Here is a 15,538-nt window from a genome sequence, read left to right on the forward strand (position 1 = left end):
CATGGAGGTCACCAGTCAGCAGCCACAGCCCCAAGCTGGATGTTGACAGAAGGACTGCCCGGATGCATCCTGCTATGGAATCCCATTCAGTCCATGCTTGGACAATACTTGGGCATTAAACATTCACACTAATGCATGGACACCAAGTGAGACAGGAATTGATATTGCTTCCTGAGCAGGCACTGCCAAGAGGTGTCCTGGAAAAGGGATGGCATTAAGCAACACAGCACTGAGTAGTTCATAGACGTCACTGGTGGGGGAACAGAGCCTCTTGCCGGTGACACAATTCACCAGAGAACAGCATCTTGCACATATGGGTGGCAGAGACCTCAGTGTCACTGCGAAGGGAGTTCTGTCAAGCAGTGTGGGACTGGGGTCCTGACATGTCCTGGTACATGGGTGTCTAGCAGCACCTGTTGCTCCTCTGGGCAATGACTGCTCATGGCAGAGATGTCAGTCCTGCTGTGCTTCATGTTTTAAATCTCTCCAGTCTTGTGGGTTCCTTAAGCAATACTGAGGCAAAGGCATGCATGTCCTGGATTATGCACGGGGGAAACCAGACACTGCCAGCCACTCACAGAGCTCTCCACAGCAGAGAAAGAGCAGAAAATGCTGCAAAGACACGTACAGGAAAGGGGATTTGCATGAACCAGAAGAGCCTCTAGGCAAGATAGAAAGTGATCCCTGATTTACTGTGTGTGAAGCATCATCACTTGAACGTAAAAGACTATTAAAATATTTCCTCTGGCTTTAGCTCTTTTAGGAAGAAAAATAAAAAGGGAAGAGGGAAAGAAATTTGGACAAGGCAGCATAGAGGTGAGGGTCATGGCAGGCACTGAGACACACACCTCCCATCCACCTACACAGCCACAAGCAGCCAGAACAAGGGAACACACCTCTGTTGCTTCCCAGCACCCTGCTGCTCCTATGAAACAGTCTCGCGATTTCCCTTCAAGAAGTGAAGGTGGCACTTGTGAGTTGGAGCGCAGCCACAGCAGACCATCAGCTGCGGAACTGCCATCTCCCAGCAGCAGCAGTGCCCCAGCTCCACCCTGGCCTGGAGGTTTCCTCAGCTGCTGACTTCTGCCATTTGCAGGGACTCACCTCCCTGCCAGCTCTAACCAGCCAGGTCAGCCCACACTAAAACACCAACACATGCCGTAACACATCTTACAGGTATAGGCAGAGGGCCTCACCCTGCCCAAATGCCAACACTCTGTGCTGGGGTGCACAGATGCCACGGCATTCCCAGCTAAAGCACATGGCAGCGTTGGCCACCCAAGACGAACCTACACAGAGAAACTCTTGCATTGCTCAGACCCCATTTTATCTAACTTACCTAATCTCAGAGATGATCCATGATCTACTGCTATGTTACTTTCTTTTCCTTTCAGGACATTTAGTGAGAAGCATATTTTCTCCAGAGCTTCACCTGCCTTGGCTGTGCAGCCTGAGTCCACTGCTCAGTGTATTACACTACTTCTCCAGAACACACTGCCTCTCTGGATCACATTGGCTCTCAGCAGGCTGCTCATCCCCTCCTGACACCCTGCCAGGCTCCAGCCTCCTGTCACCAGAGGAGCACATGCCACAGGCCAGCCAGACAAACGCTGTAAGAGATGGTGGGACAGGGGATCCCCCACTGTGGTTACACCGAGGTTGGATGTGGGACTGAGAGCAGGCGAGAAGGGTGCCCTGGCATGGCAGAGGAGACCAGGCAACAGGACAGGAAGGTCCACAAGTCACAAGCCAGGATCAGCTTCACTTCCAATCCCTCAGCCTCAGCATCGATGATGCTCCAGGTTAAGAACAAGGCAGCCCACACAATACCGACGCTACACACAGTCTGTTGAGGGCCGGTGGCTCTCAGAACTGGGACCTCACCACTGTCCCATCTGCCAGTCCCACCCAGCATGCCCAAGGGATGGGACTGCCCCATAGGGGGACCCAATGATGTAAGCTTGGGGGTCTGGTGGAGGACACCCCCTGCCTCAAGCCACGCATCGCCCGCGACAGCACAGGGAGAGCCCACACCCGGCGAAGCTGTAGAAAAGGAAATTGTCCCATTTAATGACCTCGCCCCCGTAACACAGACGTGAGCGCGTCGCCGACGGGCGGCAAAGCAAAGTGCACAGTGAGCGGGACTTGGCCCCCAACCCGGAGGAGGGGTGGGAGGGCTCAGGGTGCCCGGCATGGCAGGGGCACCAGCCAGGCACCCAGCCAGCAGCAAGGACAGAGAGAGCCCTGGGCTCGGTCCAGTTGGCACCAGTGTCAGGTCCAGTTTGCAGGGAGGTACGGCTCTCGTTCAGCTCCGTGTAGCGCAGGGAGGGCAGGGGGCAGGTCAAGTGTACCAGGACGGAGGCCAGAGGAGGTGGGTCTGGGGGGGCCTGGGAACAGGTCCTGGAGAACGCCACCGTGGCAGGTTTGGAGCCTCCCTGCCCGAACCACAGTTTAACCAAAGCAGGAAAAGGGAATAGAGAAGGGGCTGAAGGCAGAGCAGCCCGGGCAAGGGCCCTCAGGTCTATCTAGCTATTCCCATTTGCAAGGTATCCGGTGAGGGGGGGGTGTGGGATCTGCCAAGCACCCCAAAATGGGAGTGAGCCTGGGTGACAGACGTTTACCAGTGGTTCCATGTCCCTGACAGTCTCTCCCAGGCGTGACTCAGGCACCCCCATGCCAGGAAGGGGGTCGAAGGGAGCAGGGCCTCCCCTCATTATCTGATAGAAGCATCGCTGGGTGGATCGCGGTCCGATTCCTCACTCTCCTCATTCGGGGCTGACTCGCTGTTGGAGCTCGGGGTGAAGGCAGGAGACTTTCTGCAGAGAACAGCAAAGGGCAGCGGTCACAGTATCACCCAAGAGGAGGGAAAGGACCCCGTTTGGTGTGGGCAGGGCGCAGGACAGCAGGAGTGAGAGAAGCTGAAGTGCCCCTCTTGCTCCCCTGGGGAGTATGAGTCTGTGGGAATCCCTGGGGGCCGGGGAGGGTGTTCCAAAGGACACCAGTCAAGAGGTTAAGAGCATGGAGCAGAGCTGGGTGAAATGCTGGAGGGGCCTGTCCAGAGCAGGACCCTGACAAGGCATGTAAGGCTAAGGGTCTGTGAAAGCCCACCACAGAGGTCCCTAGCTTGAAGCCACCCTGGCTCCACAGGCCTTTGGGGACTTATACAATGTCCCTGCAACAATGGCAGCACCTCTCTCCACCAGGGGTGTCTGGCTTCACCTGCCAAAACAGACTCCTGTGTGCAACCCGCCTTCTGCAGAGGTGGCACCATGACCTGAGCGAAGGCTGGTCACCAGGAGTCCAACAGCCTCTGGAAGCTGCCCTCACTCCATGCCACATCAGGGCCGTGCAGGAGTCCTTCAGCTCCCACTCACCACCACCCTGGCTCCAGAGCATGGGTATCCCATCCCTCCTGCTAAGCTCACCTGTCTCCAGACTGGGTGATGAGCCGCCGGCAAGTCTCCATCTGCACGTCCAAGCCTCGCTTCATGCTGCACATTTCCATGTACTCGTGAAGGTGCCGGTTCATGTCGTTCTTGGCTGTGGCCAGTTCCAGCTGCACAAGGGAAATGGTGCAGAGATGAGCCCAGGGCACAGTGCGGTGCAGGGCAGTGGGCACAGCCAGTCTGGGGGCTGCTACCCCCATTACCAATGGTCTGCTACAGCATTGTGTCTCCCTCCCCCAGGTATGCAGTCCCCCATTTCACACCCTTCTGTGCTATGCCCTTCCCACTTCCTCATTCTCCCACCTCTATTTGGTCAATGGTTTCCTGGTACTCCTTCTCACGGCTCTTGAACAGTGACTCCGTGTCCTTGATCACCTTCTCCAGGCTGTCGTCCTGCTGCTGAGAACAGACAGCATGTTTAGAGGCAGGGAGGTGTCCAACATGAGGAATCAGAGGCAAGACAGAAAGAGAAAGAACTGGCAACACTGGGAAAAGAGGAAGAAACATACACAGTGTAGCACATAGAAGGCATGAGTCAGTTCTGCCAACATGGAGTTAGGAGACCTAGGACTTGCCATACTGGGCAATGAACACATCAACCCAGAACAAGCCCAGCAATGCACAGAAGCTTTGGAGAGCACAGACCATTTCCAAGCATTACACATCCCCAGGGGACTGCTGGGGGCCAAAGATGTGGGACGACAGGGGCTTTAGCCAGACACTGTTTGGGCAGTTTTGCTGCACACTGGGCAGATGGGCTGGAGAACATGAGCAAGGGATCACCACAGACCAGCCCAGTCAGAGGAGGTCTTCTCTTCTGGGAGGAGTATGGCTCCCCTGTGTGTGTGGACCATGTTCTCAGCACATCCTTCAGGCTACAGGTCCCTGGTGTGTCTCTAACAGGGAGACCTCAACAAGGATGCAGTAATGTATTCACATATTCATGTAGAAAGGGTAGGAAAGCGCCTGTACAGGCCTGAAAAGGCATAGAGGAGTTGAAGTCTGGTTTTTGAGGGAGCATCTTCCCAGGCTGAGGCAGGACCAGGTGTCCCAACCCAAGGCTGGATCCCCAAGAGGACCTGACACCACCATTACCTCCCCCTGCACCTCTGCGGCTGCAATGGCATATCCAGAGAAGTCCTCCCAGAGGAGCAGCGTTTCTTCTGTCTCCTCCCACGTGAGGCTGTCACAGTCATCTTCAAAGTCATACTCCCTCCTGGGGGCAAGAGAACAGCACATCAGAACCCAGCAGGAACACCATGGCAGGCAGGGGCTGCAAGTCGGTGCCGAAAGCCTTGCTCCTGCTCATGAGCTTGCAGGGCTGCAGATCCTGGGAGGTCTGGCCAGGGTGAACTCAAGTGTGCCCAAACCCAACACATGATGGGGAGGGGCTCTATGGTCAGAAGCCCCAGAAAATTCAGGCGGGGACTCCCAAAACGTGGCAAGGGGTCAAGAGAGGGGGAGCTGGTCCAGCTCCCACCCACAGCACGGGTGGGCTCAGGACTCCCAAGGGGGTCAGTCCCACCGTGCCACAGAGCACAGGGTGTACATATGCCACAGCAACACCTCCCATCTTGCCCTCAGCTGGGAAGGGGAGGTGCAGACCACCCCTGCCCTCCCCATCCCAGGCACCAGCCGGAAGCCTGGTGCTGGAGCCTGGCGCAACACCGTTGGCAGAGGAGTGCAGCAGCTGCACTCACAGCTGGTTCAGCATCCTCTGCATTTCCTCATTGATACTCATGGCAGTGGTCTCATCCTCCTCTTCCTCTTCAGGTTTTCGGGAGGCATCACTCTCTGATAGTGAGGTGTCTTCGTCGCTGACCTGCTTGCGCTCCCGCTTCCGCCCCACCGAGGCTGGGACCTTAACGGGAGACAAGTGCAGAGACTACAGAAACGAAGCCGGGTCCGAGGTCAGGAGCAGGTAGTTGGGAGGAGATGGAGGGGAAAGGAATGGTGGAGGGACAGAAAGGCAGGGAAAGAGAGAAAGACAGAAAGAAAGGAAGGAAGAGAAGAGAGAGAGAGATGGGCTCATTATGATCAGGTTAAAGATGGATGCAATGGATAAAACATGGTTTTAGCATTTTTTAAAATTAAAACTAAGCAACTAAAAATGGAATCTATGAATCTGATGAGAAAAAACAATGTGGTTTTACTGCAGAAAAACTCAAATCACCCACCACCCCAGTCCAGAGACAGAGAAACACAGTGACAGAAACAGGAAAAAAGAGAGTCTGAAAAAGGTGAAATATGTCAATATATACAGTCCGACCTTATTTATAGTAAGTTTAAAATTTGTAAAATTTCCCAACTGAATGAAACTAACCAGTTGCTTCTGTAGGGACAAAGAGCGTAACAGAAAGGCAGCAACATCCAGAAAGAGAAAAGAGACAGAGACAGAGAAGAGAGACAGAGAGAAGATGACGGAGAGGGGAAGGGGAAGGAGAGAGATGGAATTAGAGACAGACGCTCGAGTAACTCGTCTCCCTCCTGCAGCTGTTCCCCTACCACTATGGTGTCCCCGGGCCCAACACAATAGGTCAGCAAGAGGCTGAGGGGACTCTTGATGCCCAAAGCAACATCTGGAGCTTTCCACCTCCTCTCTGTGCCCTTTAGCCTGGTCCTCCCGAGAGAGACAGAAAGCAAGGGACTGCAAGGAGTGAGGGTGAGGGTGACCAAGCGTCTCCCCTGGCAGGGGTCTGGTGTTGTCTCTTCTACCTCCTTTGGGAACTCTCTTCCCCAGAGCCAGCAGCTGAGTCTGGAGCAGCATCAGGCGCTTCTCACCTGAAACATCTTGATCATGTCCTCGCAGTTCCGCTGCTGTGCCACGTCACACAGCTTGGCAGTGATGTCGATGCGCCGGCAGATGTCCATGTCCACCTTCATGGCCTTCTCTTGGATCTTTGTGTCCAGCTCTGTGATGTTCTGAACCCACAGCATCACAGGAAGGGGACAAAGGAGGAATATTAGGCAAGGCAAACAGCAATCACTGCCCCCACTTTCCTGCTCATGCAGGACCACATCCACATCTCCACTTTGCTCACTGCACCCTGCCAGACCACCTCCGTGCTGGTTGTGCCCCACCAAGGAACTGCTTTTCTACACAGCCCCACTGCTCAGGTAGGACCAGCTGTGGGGTCGGAGAGGGGTTAGGGACTCACATTGCTCATCAGTCCCTTGAAGACAACAAGCTCTGCCTTGAGCTGCTCCACCTTCATGGCCAGCTCCTCCTGGCAAGCTTCAGCCTCCTGGGCTTCCTGCCCCAGGCAGAGGGAGACAAGCAAATCAGCATTAGTGGGGAGCAGCTGCATTGCAAAGGAAGTGGGGGACAGCAGTGCTTACCTCCTGCAGCTCAGTCACCCGGTCCTGAAGCTGGACACGCACCGTGTACTCCTCTTCCCATCTAGGGAGACAAACGTGCTGGTCAGATCCTATCGGCCTCGCCTCGCTGGCTGCCAAACAGAGAGGACAGAGCAGCAGCTGCTCACCCCAAAGCTATCCAAGAGGGTGGGATGACGGCACTGGGGTGGGAAGGAGAACGTGCCCAAGAATGCACAGCCTCTCATGTTCAGGCAATGGCAGCTGCCAAGTGCATCAGCCCCGCTGGCCACGAACCCTGCCCCACCACGGCTGCCCACCCTGCGACGGGGGGAGCTGGGGACACCGACCCAGGCTGCACTGCACACTCTGTCACACTGGGGCTGGCCCACGGCCTGATGCAGCCCACTGGCCTCTCCATCCACCCCCGAGCCCCTCAGCCCTGGGTCACATGAGGTTCAGCTCCAACACTCAACAACGGGTTTGCAGATGTTGCAGAGTTGCCTCCTGTGCCACATTTTTGTGACCACATTTGTGTGTCTGCAGTGTTGCAGCTCAGACCTGTCCAGAAGCACAAAATCCAATCTTAACACCAAACCACCTCACCGTGTGAGTGACCATGATATGCACCACATGAAGAGCTGCTCTCTGCCTGTACCAATGCAGAGGGCTGCCCTGTGCCGGGCCACGCTGCCTGGGCAGGAGCACAAGTGTCCTTGGCTCTACTGCCGCATAACAGGTTGGATCAAAGAACACTGTTTCATCCTAGAAGGAAGCAGGATAGGGTGTCTCAGTTTACACCAGGCTGGCTGGTGGGTACTGTGTCAGGCTTTGCAGCTTTGCAAGCTGTTGACCTGCAAGGCGCCTGGCCTTGCTATACAAAGACAAATCCCCTAGCAATTATATTATATTTCACTGCATGAGATCGTCCTCTTAGATCATGCTGCAGTGTTGGCCCACTCCACAGTCTATTGGGAGGCCATGAAGCTGCACTGCTCTTTGCTGAGTGACTATCCCATAGAGCAGGTGGGCTGGCATGTGCTGCCGTGTGGCATGGGACAGGGCTGCTGCATTCTTACTTGGCTCCTGGCTTCTCTGGGAGCACCAGATTTTTCCAAGAAAGCAAGACTACTCTGGGAAAGCAACCAGAGCTGGACCCTTCCTGGTGCAGTGATCTCTGGTTTCTATTTAATGCTTGCAAGCACCAACACAGACACTGTGACTCTGCATGAGGACATGAAAAATCTCTCTTCTCACTTACTCACACCAAGTTTGAACAATAAATCCTAAGGTCTAGGAAATCAGAAAGTATATGAGAAGCCCTCACACTTATTATCTCAGGGTATCTGGACAATCTGACAACATGAGAGAGCCCTGGTTTATGAATTTCTAAGCTCTTAAAGCTACCAGTGCTGCTCCTTACTCAAACAAGGACAAAGTGTACACTCCTCATGTTGATGTTGGATCCATACCACAGCTCCAGAAGGGGAATCAAAGGGGGTTCCCATCCTTTTGGGGAAAGAGAGAGATGAAGGGAAAAGAAAGAACAAAGTTAAAAGGTAGAACTGCCCTTATATGGGAGCTGCTCAAACAAGGCCTTCCTCCCCAGGGACAAAAATGCCTTCCACCACAAGAAAAAAATTTGCAGCATCTTTCTCTGTGAGGCACTTCCTCTTTTTTGGTCCCCGCCTCCCTCCAAATCTCTATATATCCCAGACTCACTGGGAAAGTAAAGCACAGCTGCAAATCCTGGTAAGAGTTCATTTCACACCAGTGCTATGGAAGATGAGTTCAGATCAGATAAACAGCAATTTGAAGGCAGAAGGAGACAGCGATTCACCCCACAAGAGACAAATCTGTGCACCCATCCATTATGAACCTCTCACCCTCTCATCTTCTGCCTGGCTCCTTCCCTGCTCCCTCCTGCAATGCACCACTCCTAATAATAACCTGCCTGCAGCACTGCACCCGTAGCCCCGTGCGGTCGGCGGCCGTGCCAGCTTGCTGGAAGCAAGGCTGCCCCACGCAACCCCATGGCCACCAGTGCATGCCAAAGGGAGATGTGGGTCCTTCCTGCACCACTGCAAAGCAACAACCTGCCCAAAGGCTGAAACACAGAGGGCAGAGAGCAAGGGCAGGAGGGTCCCAGCAGCGGGCAGACCCGATCATCTCCTTGCCAGCCATGGAACAGCCCTCCCCTAAAGCCGGGGACATGAAAAGACGCAGTGTTGTCCCTACAGCATCCCCCCTCCCCAGCAGGTGTGTCCCCTCAACAAGTTCACTTAGCAATATAAACAACTCCCCCATCTTTAAAAATCCTGTTCACTGCAAGAGGCATTGGGGTGCCTCACCCTATCCACGGTTAGTGCACGCTGGTGCTTTGGGCTGCTCTTGCCATGTCTGAAGTAGGTCTGAGCTTCATCTTAGTGGTGAAGGCCCTGTAACCTGGCACAGCTCCTTGGAGGGCAATTACAACAACAAAAGACATTCTTGAGGCCTTTTAATAAACGAGGGGGCTTATAAAAATGATGGAGAGAGACTTTTTACCAGGGCCTGCAATGACAGGACAAGGGGCAATGGTTTTAAACTGAAAGAAGGTAGGTTTAGATTAGACATAAGGATTAATTTTTTTATGATGGTGGTGAGACACTGGAGCAGGTTGCCCAGAGAAGCTGTGGATGCCCCACCATTGGAAATGTTCAAGGTTAGGGCTTTGAGCAACCTGATCTAGCGAAACCTCATGGCAGGGGGGTTGGACTAGGTAATCCTTAAAGGTCCTTTCCAACCCAAACTATTCAGTGACTCTAACACACTGAGTTGTAACACTGCTAACCCCACATCTCCAGCGCGTCCTTGCAACATGCAAGATAAAAACTATTTGTAAATACAGATGTAGCAGACAACATAAACCTGATGAGACTCCCAGAACCTCAGCACTCAGCAGGTCTTTATGATACTCACAGGCACCTTTCGCCTCTCTCCAGGCCACCCAGCCTTAGTCCACTCCTCCCAAGTGCAGCTTCTGCAAGCCTCTCTCCTGCTGCTGCATCTATTCTCATCCCTCCCTATAGCCCCCGCACCCCTCCTAGATCCCTGACTTGAATATCAGGCCCTTGTGTATCCAGAGAGAAGCTCCTGCTGCACTGCTCCAAGTGCTGTGGGGTGCATAGCAGCAACGCTGCCCTGAAGAAAGCACAAGCTCAAGCACCCAAGCCACAGGTCATAAACCGGGAAGTCCTGTGTTAATACAGTCTCTTCCATCTGCTACCAGGCAGGTGGCAAAGGCATGACACCAGCTGCACTGTCCCCGTGGCAGATCACAGCCCACCATGGCAGGGAAGTCTCAGCTCCCTGGGGATGTTGCTGTCAGGCCTCAGCATGAAAAAGGGTGTGGAAATGGGATCCTCCTGTCCCATTCCCCTCTTTGGGACCTGGCTGTTCCCATCAGAAAGTTCCCAGTGCTGGATAGGGTCTGGGGGTGGGGTCTGCTTTCCCCCAGCTCCTGGTAACACACTCCAAAAATAGATCCCACCAACAACATTGGTTCATAGCAGCTTGTGGTGCTCCCTCTGCTCACCCTCAGCAGTCCCTCTGTCACCCTCTCTAAAGCCTTCCCCAAAGCCCACTTTCCAGAGCAGGACGACCCCTAAAAGCTCTCCATTCTCTAAAGTTTCAGCAGCATCAACAAACCCACCCAACTTGGTACTCTCTGGCTGACCCCCTATGTGGCTCAAGCTGTCCCGGCCAAAAAGGTGGCTCCAGCTCCCTGGTATATGATCTGAAAATGCAAGGCAAGGAGCGCAGCTCGCCCCTGGAGAAGGAGCCAGACCCCTGGTTTAATAATAAAAAGTCTAAGGTACACACAGTAATCATTGGGAAAGAAGAGATGCCAACTCTTCCTTTCCATGTGCCTTGCTTGGTGCCTTCAGAGCATCTGACAGTCAAGTTTGTGCAGCCAAAGCCTTATAAAGCCAAAAGCATAAGCTGTCATCTTGGATCCCCAGCCTTGATCTTGGCACCAGAGCCCACAGCTGTGCAGAACTGGTCAGCAGCCCAGCACCCGTGGGTAGCTGGGTGCACAATCAGTTACTTTGAACTGGTTCTAAAGCACCATAACTTCCAAAAAAGAAAATCAGTCTGTCTGGTGGTGTCAGTCGCAGCGGCGCTCTCACCCGGCGCCGTGCCCTGACCCTGCGACGCCAACCCCTGCCTGATCTCATCCTACGTGCAGCTCTAGGAGCAGCCTCGGAAACTGGCCTGAAACAAAAGCACAGCCGGCGCGATGGGAGAGCAGCAGCCACCCTGCACGGGAAAGAAGAACCGGCCAAGAGATTAGCTTTGCATTCTGCTTCATCCTTCTCCAAGGCACATGCCAAGCCACAGCTATTTTGGGTCCAGAGGAAAGCCCCGGAGGAGTGTGGTGCTCCAGCACAGCTCTCTGCTGGGAAGGCCAGCTTGAGATCACTGGGGAGGGAAAGGGCCTGGGGGAGCTGGCCACCCTGCTGCAGGGCTTCCTGACATCTTCCGACACATCCAGAGAACGCTCCTCTTCCCAGCAGCCTCTTTCAATCCAAACCCGCTCACTGCTGCATGCCCACCTTCCTCACCTACTTTCTGGCTGCTCCTCCTTCCCCATTGTTTCCAGATTCTCTCCCCTCTAAAACACATCTCCTGGAGTCATGTTATTCCTTCCCTGCTTGGAAAGGTATTTCTAGTCCCTCATGCCAGATTGATAAGATGGAAAAAGGCTCAACGAGCATCCCGAGAGGGTTCACAAATGAGGAGGCAAGTGAGGAGACCAAGGCATAGACAAATGCTTTCAGGGGTTCCCACTTTTGCCTTGCAATCCCACCTCTCACTGCCTGGAGCCCACGCTAATGGAAAGTCTGGCGAGGGCTGTCTCCTTCCCTCCCTGTTTCTCCCGCACAGCGCCCACCGGGTAGAGCCCTACAGCCTCCCCGGCGATGGTTTCGGTCCCTCGGGGGATGCTGCTGGGACCCCTCGCTCCCGCCGCTCCTTCTCACCTGCGTTTGTACTCGTCGCGCTCCCTCTTCACCTTGGCCAGCACATTGTAGAGGGCCCGGATCTCCGGGGTGATGGTGTCGATCTGCACGCCCACCCCGTCGGGATGGACCCAGGAGACTCCCGGTCCCTGTACCAGGGTGGTCTCGGGCCCCGGGCCGAGCCGCCGGGCTTGCGAGAAGGACCAGATGGTGCCGGGCATGAAGCGGGAACCGGCCGAGAAGGCAGAGGGCTGGGCGGGGGCGCCGGGGCGGCAGCCGGGGGACCCCAGCGCCCGGGCGGGCCCCAGCCCCAGCCCCAGCCCCGGCCCCAGCCCCAGCCCCAGGGTGCGGATGGGACCCACGAAGCCGGTCTGCACCGCCTGGTCCCGGCGCGGGGGTCCGCGGCCGCGGCCGCCCGCCCCCTCCTCCAGCGCCTGCTGCAGCTGCTTCTCCAGCTGCCGGTTGCGCCGCTCCAGCTCGTGGACCTTGGCCAGGAAGCAGCGGAACCGCAGGTTCAGCGTCTTCAGGACGCTGATGTTGGAGCCCAGGTCGTTGCGGAGGGCCATGGCGGCGGGCGGTGCGGGGAAGGGGCCGGCGGGCGGCTCCCCCGGCAGGGGCTCGGCGGCGGGCGGCGGCGGCAGCTCGGGGCCCGGCAGCCCCTGCTGCTCCTGCGGCAGTAGGAAGAGGTTGGGACCGAAGAGCGGGTTCATGGCGGCGGCGGGACGGGGCGGGGAGCTCCGGGGGTGTGGGGGGGATGCGCCCGGCCGGCCCCGGCGGCGGGGGTGCGGCTTCCGCTGCGGCGGGGATGCGGCGGCGGCGGCGGCGGCGGGCGCGGAGAGCCGCCCCCCGCTCCCCGCCGCCGGCCCCGGGCGGAGCGAGCAGAGGAGGGGACACGGCAGAACCTCCCTTTCCTCACCCGGCCCCCGAGCCCCGCGGAAGGAGGGGGCGGCTCAGCTTCCCCGGAAGGTTTCGGGGCGCCCCGAGGCGAAGGGATGCGGCGGGGTCCGGTAGGATCCGGCGGGCACGATCCCGGGGGAAAGTCCCGCTCCAGCACCGCTAGCTAAGTCCCGCCGGGTACTAATTCCCGTCATCAGCCCAGCAACAGCACAGCGTGCCTCTATCTCCTCCTTTTTATTTTTTTTTATTCGCATTGCATAGAATTTAGTGCTTTCCCCAGGGCTGCCTCCCTTAAAGATGGCATAACTTTCCCTCTGCACTCACTGGAGCCCCACAAGGTAGCCTTGCCCCTGCTCTGCCAGCAGCCCGCCTACGGAGAGCTGCCACTGGACAATGGCGAGCCAGAGGGCAGAGGAGGCTGTGCGGAGGCAGCCAGCCTCTCAGATATCATGCTTGGTTTGGAACTGGCTTCCTTCTTCCTTGCTCACAGAGCAGCCTCGGGTCTTATTTCGTGCCCCATATTTTAGCCTTCTTTAGGTCTTTCCTTACAGTCTCTCCCTCCCTGACCCCAACCCCAGGTCAATATTGCAAAAAGCACTGGCATCGCCCCTCACCCTGTTATCCATTTATGGACACCTGTGTTCCCTTGATGTCTGTGTGCTCCTGGCCAGTTGCCCCAAGACTTCCACTGCAGACCTGAGCTGAGTGTGGCACTTGAGCTGCGTGGCCTCCGAGGTCTCAGCTGAGCCATCAGCAAGGGGTGAGCGAGCAGTGGGTTTGAATTAGGGGAGATGACCAGCACCACACTACATTGAGCTCTGTGGAAGGACTGGGCGTGCTCCAGTACGGTGGTGTGCTACAGCTCTCCCATTGGGATCCAAGGTATGACTGAATCCACACTTCCAGAGACTTACCAGCCCCACTGAAGATGGCTGGCTTTGTGAGTCTTGACCGAGTCTGCCTATTGCATGTTCTCTGCTGCCTCTCCTTCAGGGTTACAGGTCTCCTCCATCCCTCCATCCATCCTTCTGCCTTCCTGGCCTGGGAGCAGGCTAAATCAAATTTGTTTCTTTCTCCTGCCTTGCTGTGTCCAGTATCACTTATGTCTTCTGACTTGCCTGTCTCCCCTGTCCTGCCTATGCCTCTAGGCTCCCCACAGCAGCCCCCAGTTGCATTTATACTACCTTCTATCCCACCACTAACCTGACTGCATCCTCCCTGGTGCACTCATGACCACTGGAACTCATAATTGGATTTTGGTCCCTCCCAGATGCGGTTAGGTTGTGAAATGAAGTGAGCTTTCCTTCTCTGTCACCTCCTTTTTTTAACATTTTTCCTCTCTTAAGTAGCTGTTCCCTTGCTCTTCCTCTGACCAGAGAGGCTGAGCTGTGGCACACAGTGCTTTTGCCAAGGGAGAGGAGGACAGGAGGGCTTTCCTCACGGACAGGCACAAGAGATCCCCATCTTCCAAACACCAGCACTGAAACAGCAGCCAGTAGGGAGCCATATGCCCAGCAGCAATACTACTGAATGAACAGTCAGGGAAAAGAGAAGGACAGGTGGACAAAAGGGATCCCAGTCAAGAAGCTTGTTTTGAAGCAGCAGTGGCAGCTCCAGCTCGGAGACCTCCCAGCACATGCCCCTTTAACCGTCACTGATGTCCCTTCACCTGCCCCCCACACTGCCACAACCTGCCTGCACGCCTGGCAGCCCACGTTTTCTGCCAGCATCCTCCTCTTGCACACACTCCTGATTTTACCCCTCCATACCTGTTGCACACAGGTGAGCAGGGTCAGACAGGGGTGATCTGCTGCTGCATGCAGCCAGCAGGGAGCACAGGCAAGCGCAATGCCACAAACCGTGGAGCAAGTGCTTTCCCAAGCTCTGCTTGGCCTGCTCCTGTCCTGATGGGGAAACCTGGCACACAGAGATGATTAATGAAATGCCAGTGGAGGAAGGCATTGCCATCCATCAGGGAAAGCTTTTCCACCAGGAGGCTAGCACAGTGCTGGAGCAGGTGGTGGGATCTCCATCCGTGGTGGTTCTCAGGGCTCAGCTATGCAAATCCACAGCGATGTGACCTAGTGCTGGGACAGTCCTGTGTACAAGCAGGGATGGAGCTACAGACCTACAGCACCTCTTCCCACCAACACTCCTGTTGTCTCTCGGAAAGGACAGGGCAGTGTGGAGCCTCCTTTTTTTTCTAACTTCCCTTGCTTGGGATACTTGCTGAGTAAAGGATTCCTACTGACACAGAAGAAGGCTAGGGCAAAGGGCCAACTTTAGTTACTCCTGAGGAAGCCCAGAACCTAGAGACAATCCTGCTACCCAGGGGACCACAGCACCCCTCCACTGGGCCTCAATCTCACTGCAGCACAAGAGTTCCTTCTCCTCATCTTTCCTTCTTTGTTCACCAAGAAGGCACCTCTCCAGCTTCTGCCCCCACTTTATCAGCTCAGGGTCAGCAGTGGCACAGCTGGACCATACCTGCTGACATGCAGAGCTACTCACCACAGCTCTTAAAATCATCCCTGTAGCCAATGTAAAAATATACACTTATTCACAAACATGCTGATGTTCATCTTACTTCCACGGATTTTAAGGCCAAGAAAGAAGCATTGCTTTTTTCTGACCCTGTGCAAAACAGACAGTGCAAATTTTTGTAGCTCAGGTCAAGTAATTGTGTGGGACTGTGTCTCTAATTGGTGACAGCACAGTAAAAAGAGATTGAGCTTCTACCATTAGCATCTGTGGAAAAATGAAGGTAAATTCCCCAGGTGGCTAATGCCCTATTAAAATCACATGCCTCATTTGGATTTGCCTAGCTATAACATCCATTGCCACATTGCGATGCTCCTGTTCTCCCAGATCTCAGAA

The 15,538-nt window shown here is 55.3% G+C and overlaps 1 protein-coding gene across 7 annotated transcripts; it reads right to left on the reverse strand.

Annotated features, from left to right (window-relative positions):
- Positions 1–2,043: 2,043 nt before the first annotated feature.
- On the reverse strand, positions 2,044–12,474 carry IFFO1 (intermediate filament family orphan 1). Of its 7 annotated transcripts, none has more exons than XM_027653521.1 (10): positions 11,786–12,474; positions 6,786–6,846; positions 6,605–6,700; positions 6,228–6,368; positions 5,770–5,778; positions 5,147–5,307; positions 4,542–4,662; positions 3,750–3,842; positions 3,426–3,556; positions 2,044–2,816 (listed from the first exon to the last, which is right to left on the reverse strand). In XM_027653521.1, exons 1-10 carry the CDS (start codon positions 12,472–12,474, stop codon positions 2,714–2,716), a joined length of 1,605 nt encoding a protein of 534 aa, XP_027509322.1. In that variant the 3' UTR covers positions 2,044–2,713. The 7 variants fall into 7 exon arrangements, with proteins under 7 accessions (XP_027509322.1, XP_027509321.1, XP_027509319.1 ...); XM_027653520.1 differs by having other exon boundaries at positions 3,750–3,845; XM_027653518.1 differs by having other exon boundaries at positions 5,147–5,331.
- Between the last annotated feature and the right edge of the window lie 3,064 nt (positions 12,475–15,538).

This window comes from Corapipo altera, unplaced genomic scaffold (assembly GCF_003945725.1).
Source record: "Corapipo altera isolate COAL_440 unplaced genomic scaffold, ASM394572v1 61, whole genome shotgun sequence".
Classification (NCBI taxonomy): domain Eukaryota; kingdom Metazoa; phylum Chordata; class Aves; order Passeriformes; family Pipridae; genus Corapipo; species Corapipo altera.

What these genes read in the sequence shown, in the direction of transcription:
- IFFO1 (XM_027653517.1), bottom strand. Translation starts at nt 12,474, where the DNA reads ATGAACCCGCTCTTCGGTCCCAACCTCTTCCTACTGCCGCAGGAGCAG. An exon ending in CGCGACGAGTACAAACGCAG is followed by an intron (nt 6,847 to 11,785) that starts GTGAGAAGGAGC and finishes TTGTCTCCCTAG; the next exon opens with ATGGGAAGAGGAGTACACGG. An exon ending in AAACCATTGACCAAATAGAG is followed by an intron (nt 3,557 to 3,749) that starts GTGGGAGAATGA and finishes TCCCTTGTGCAG; the next exon opens with CTGGAACTGGCCACAGCCAA.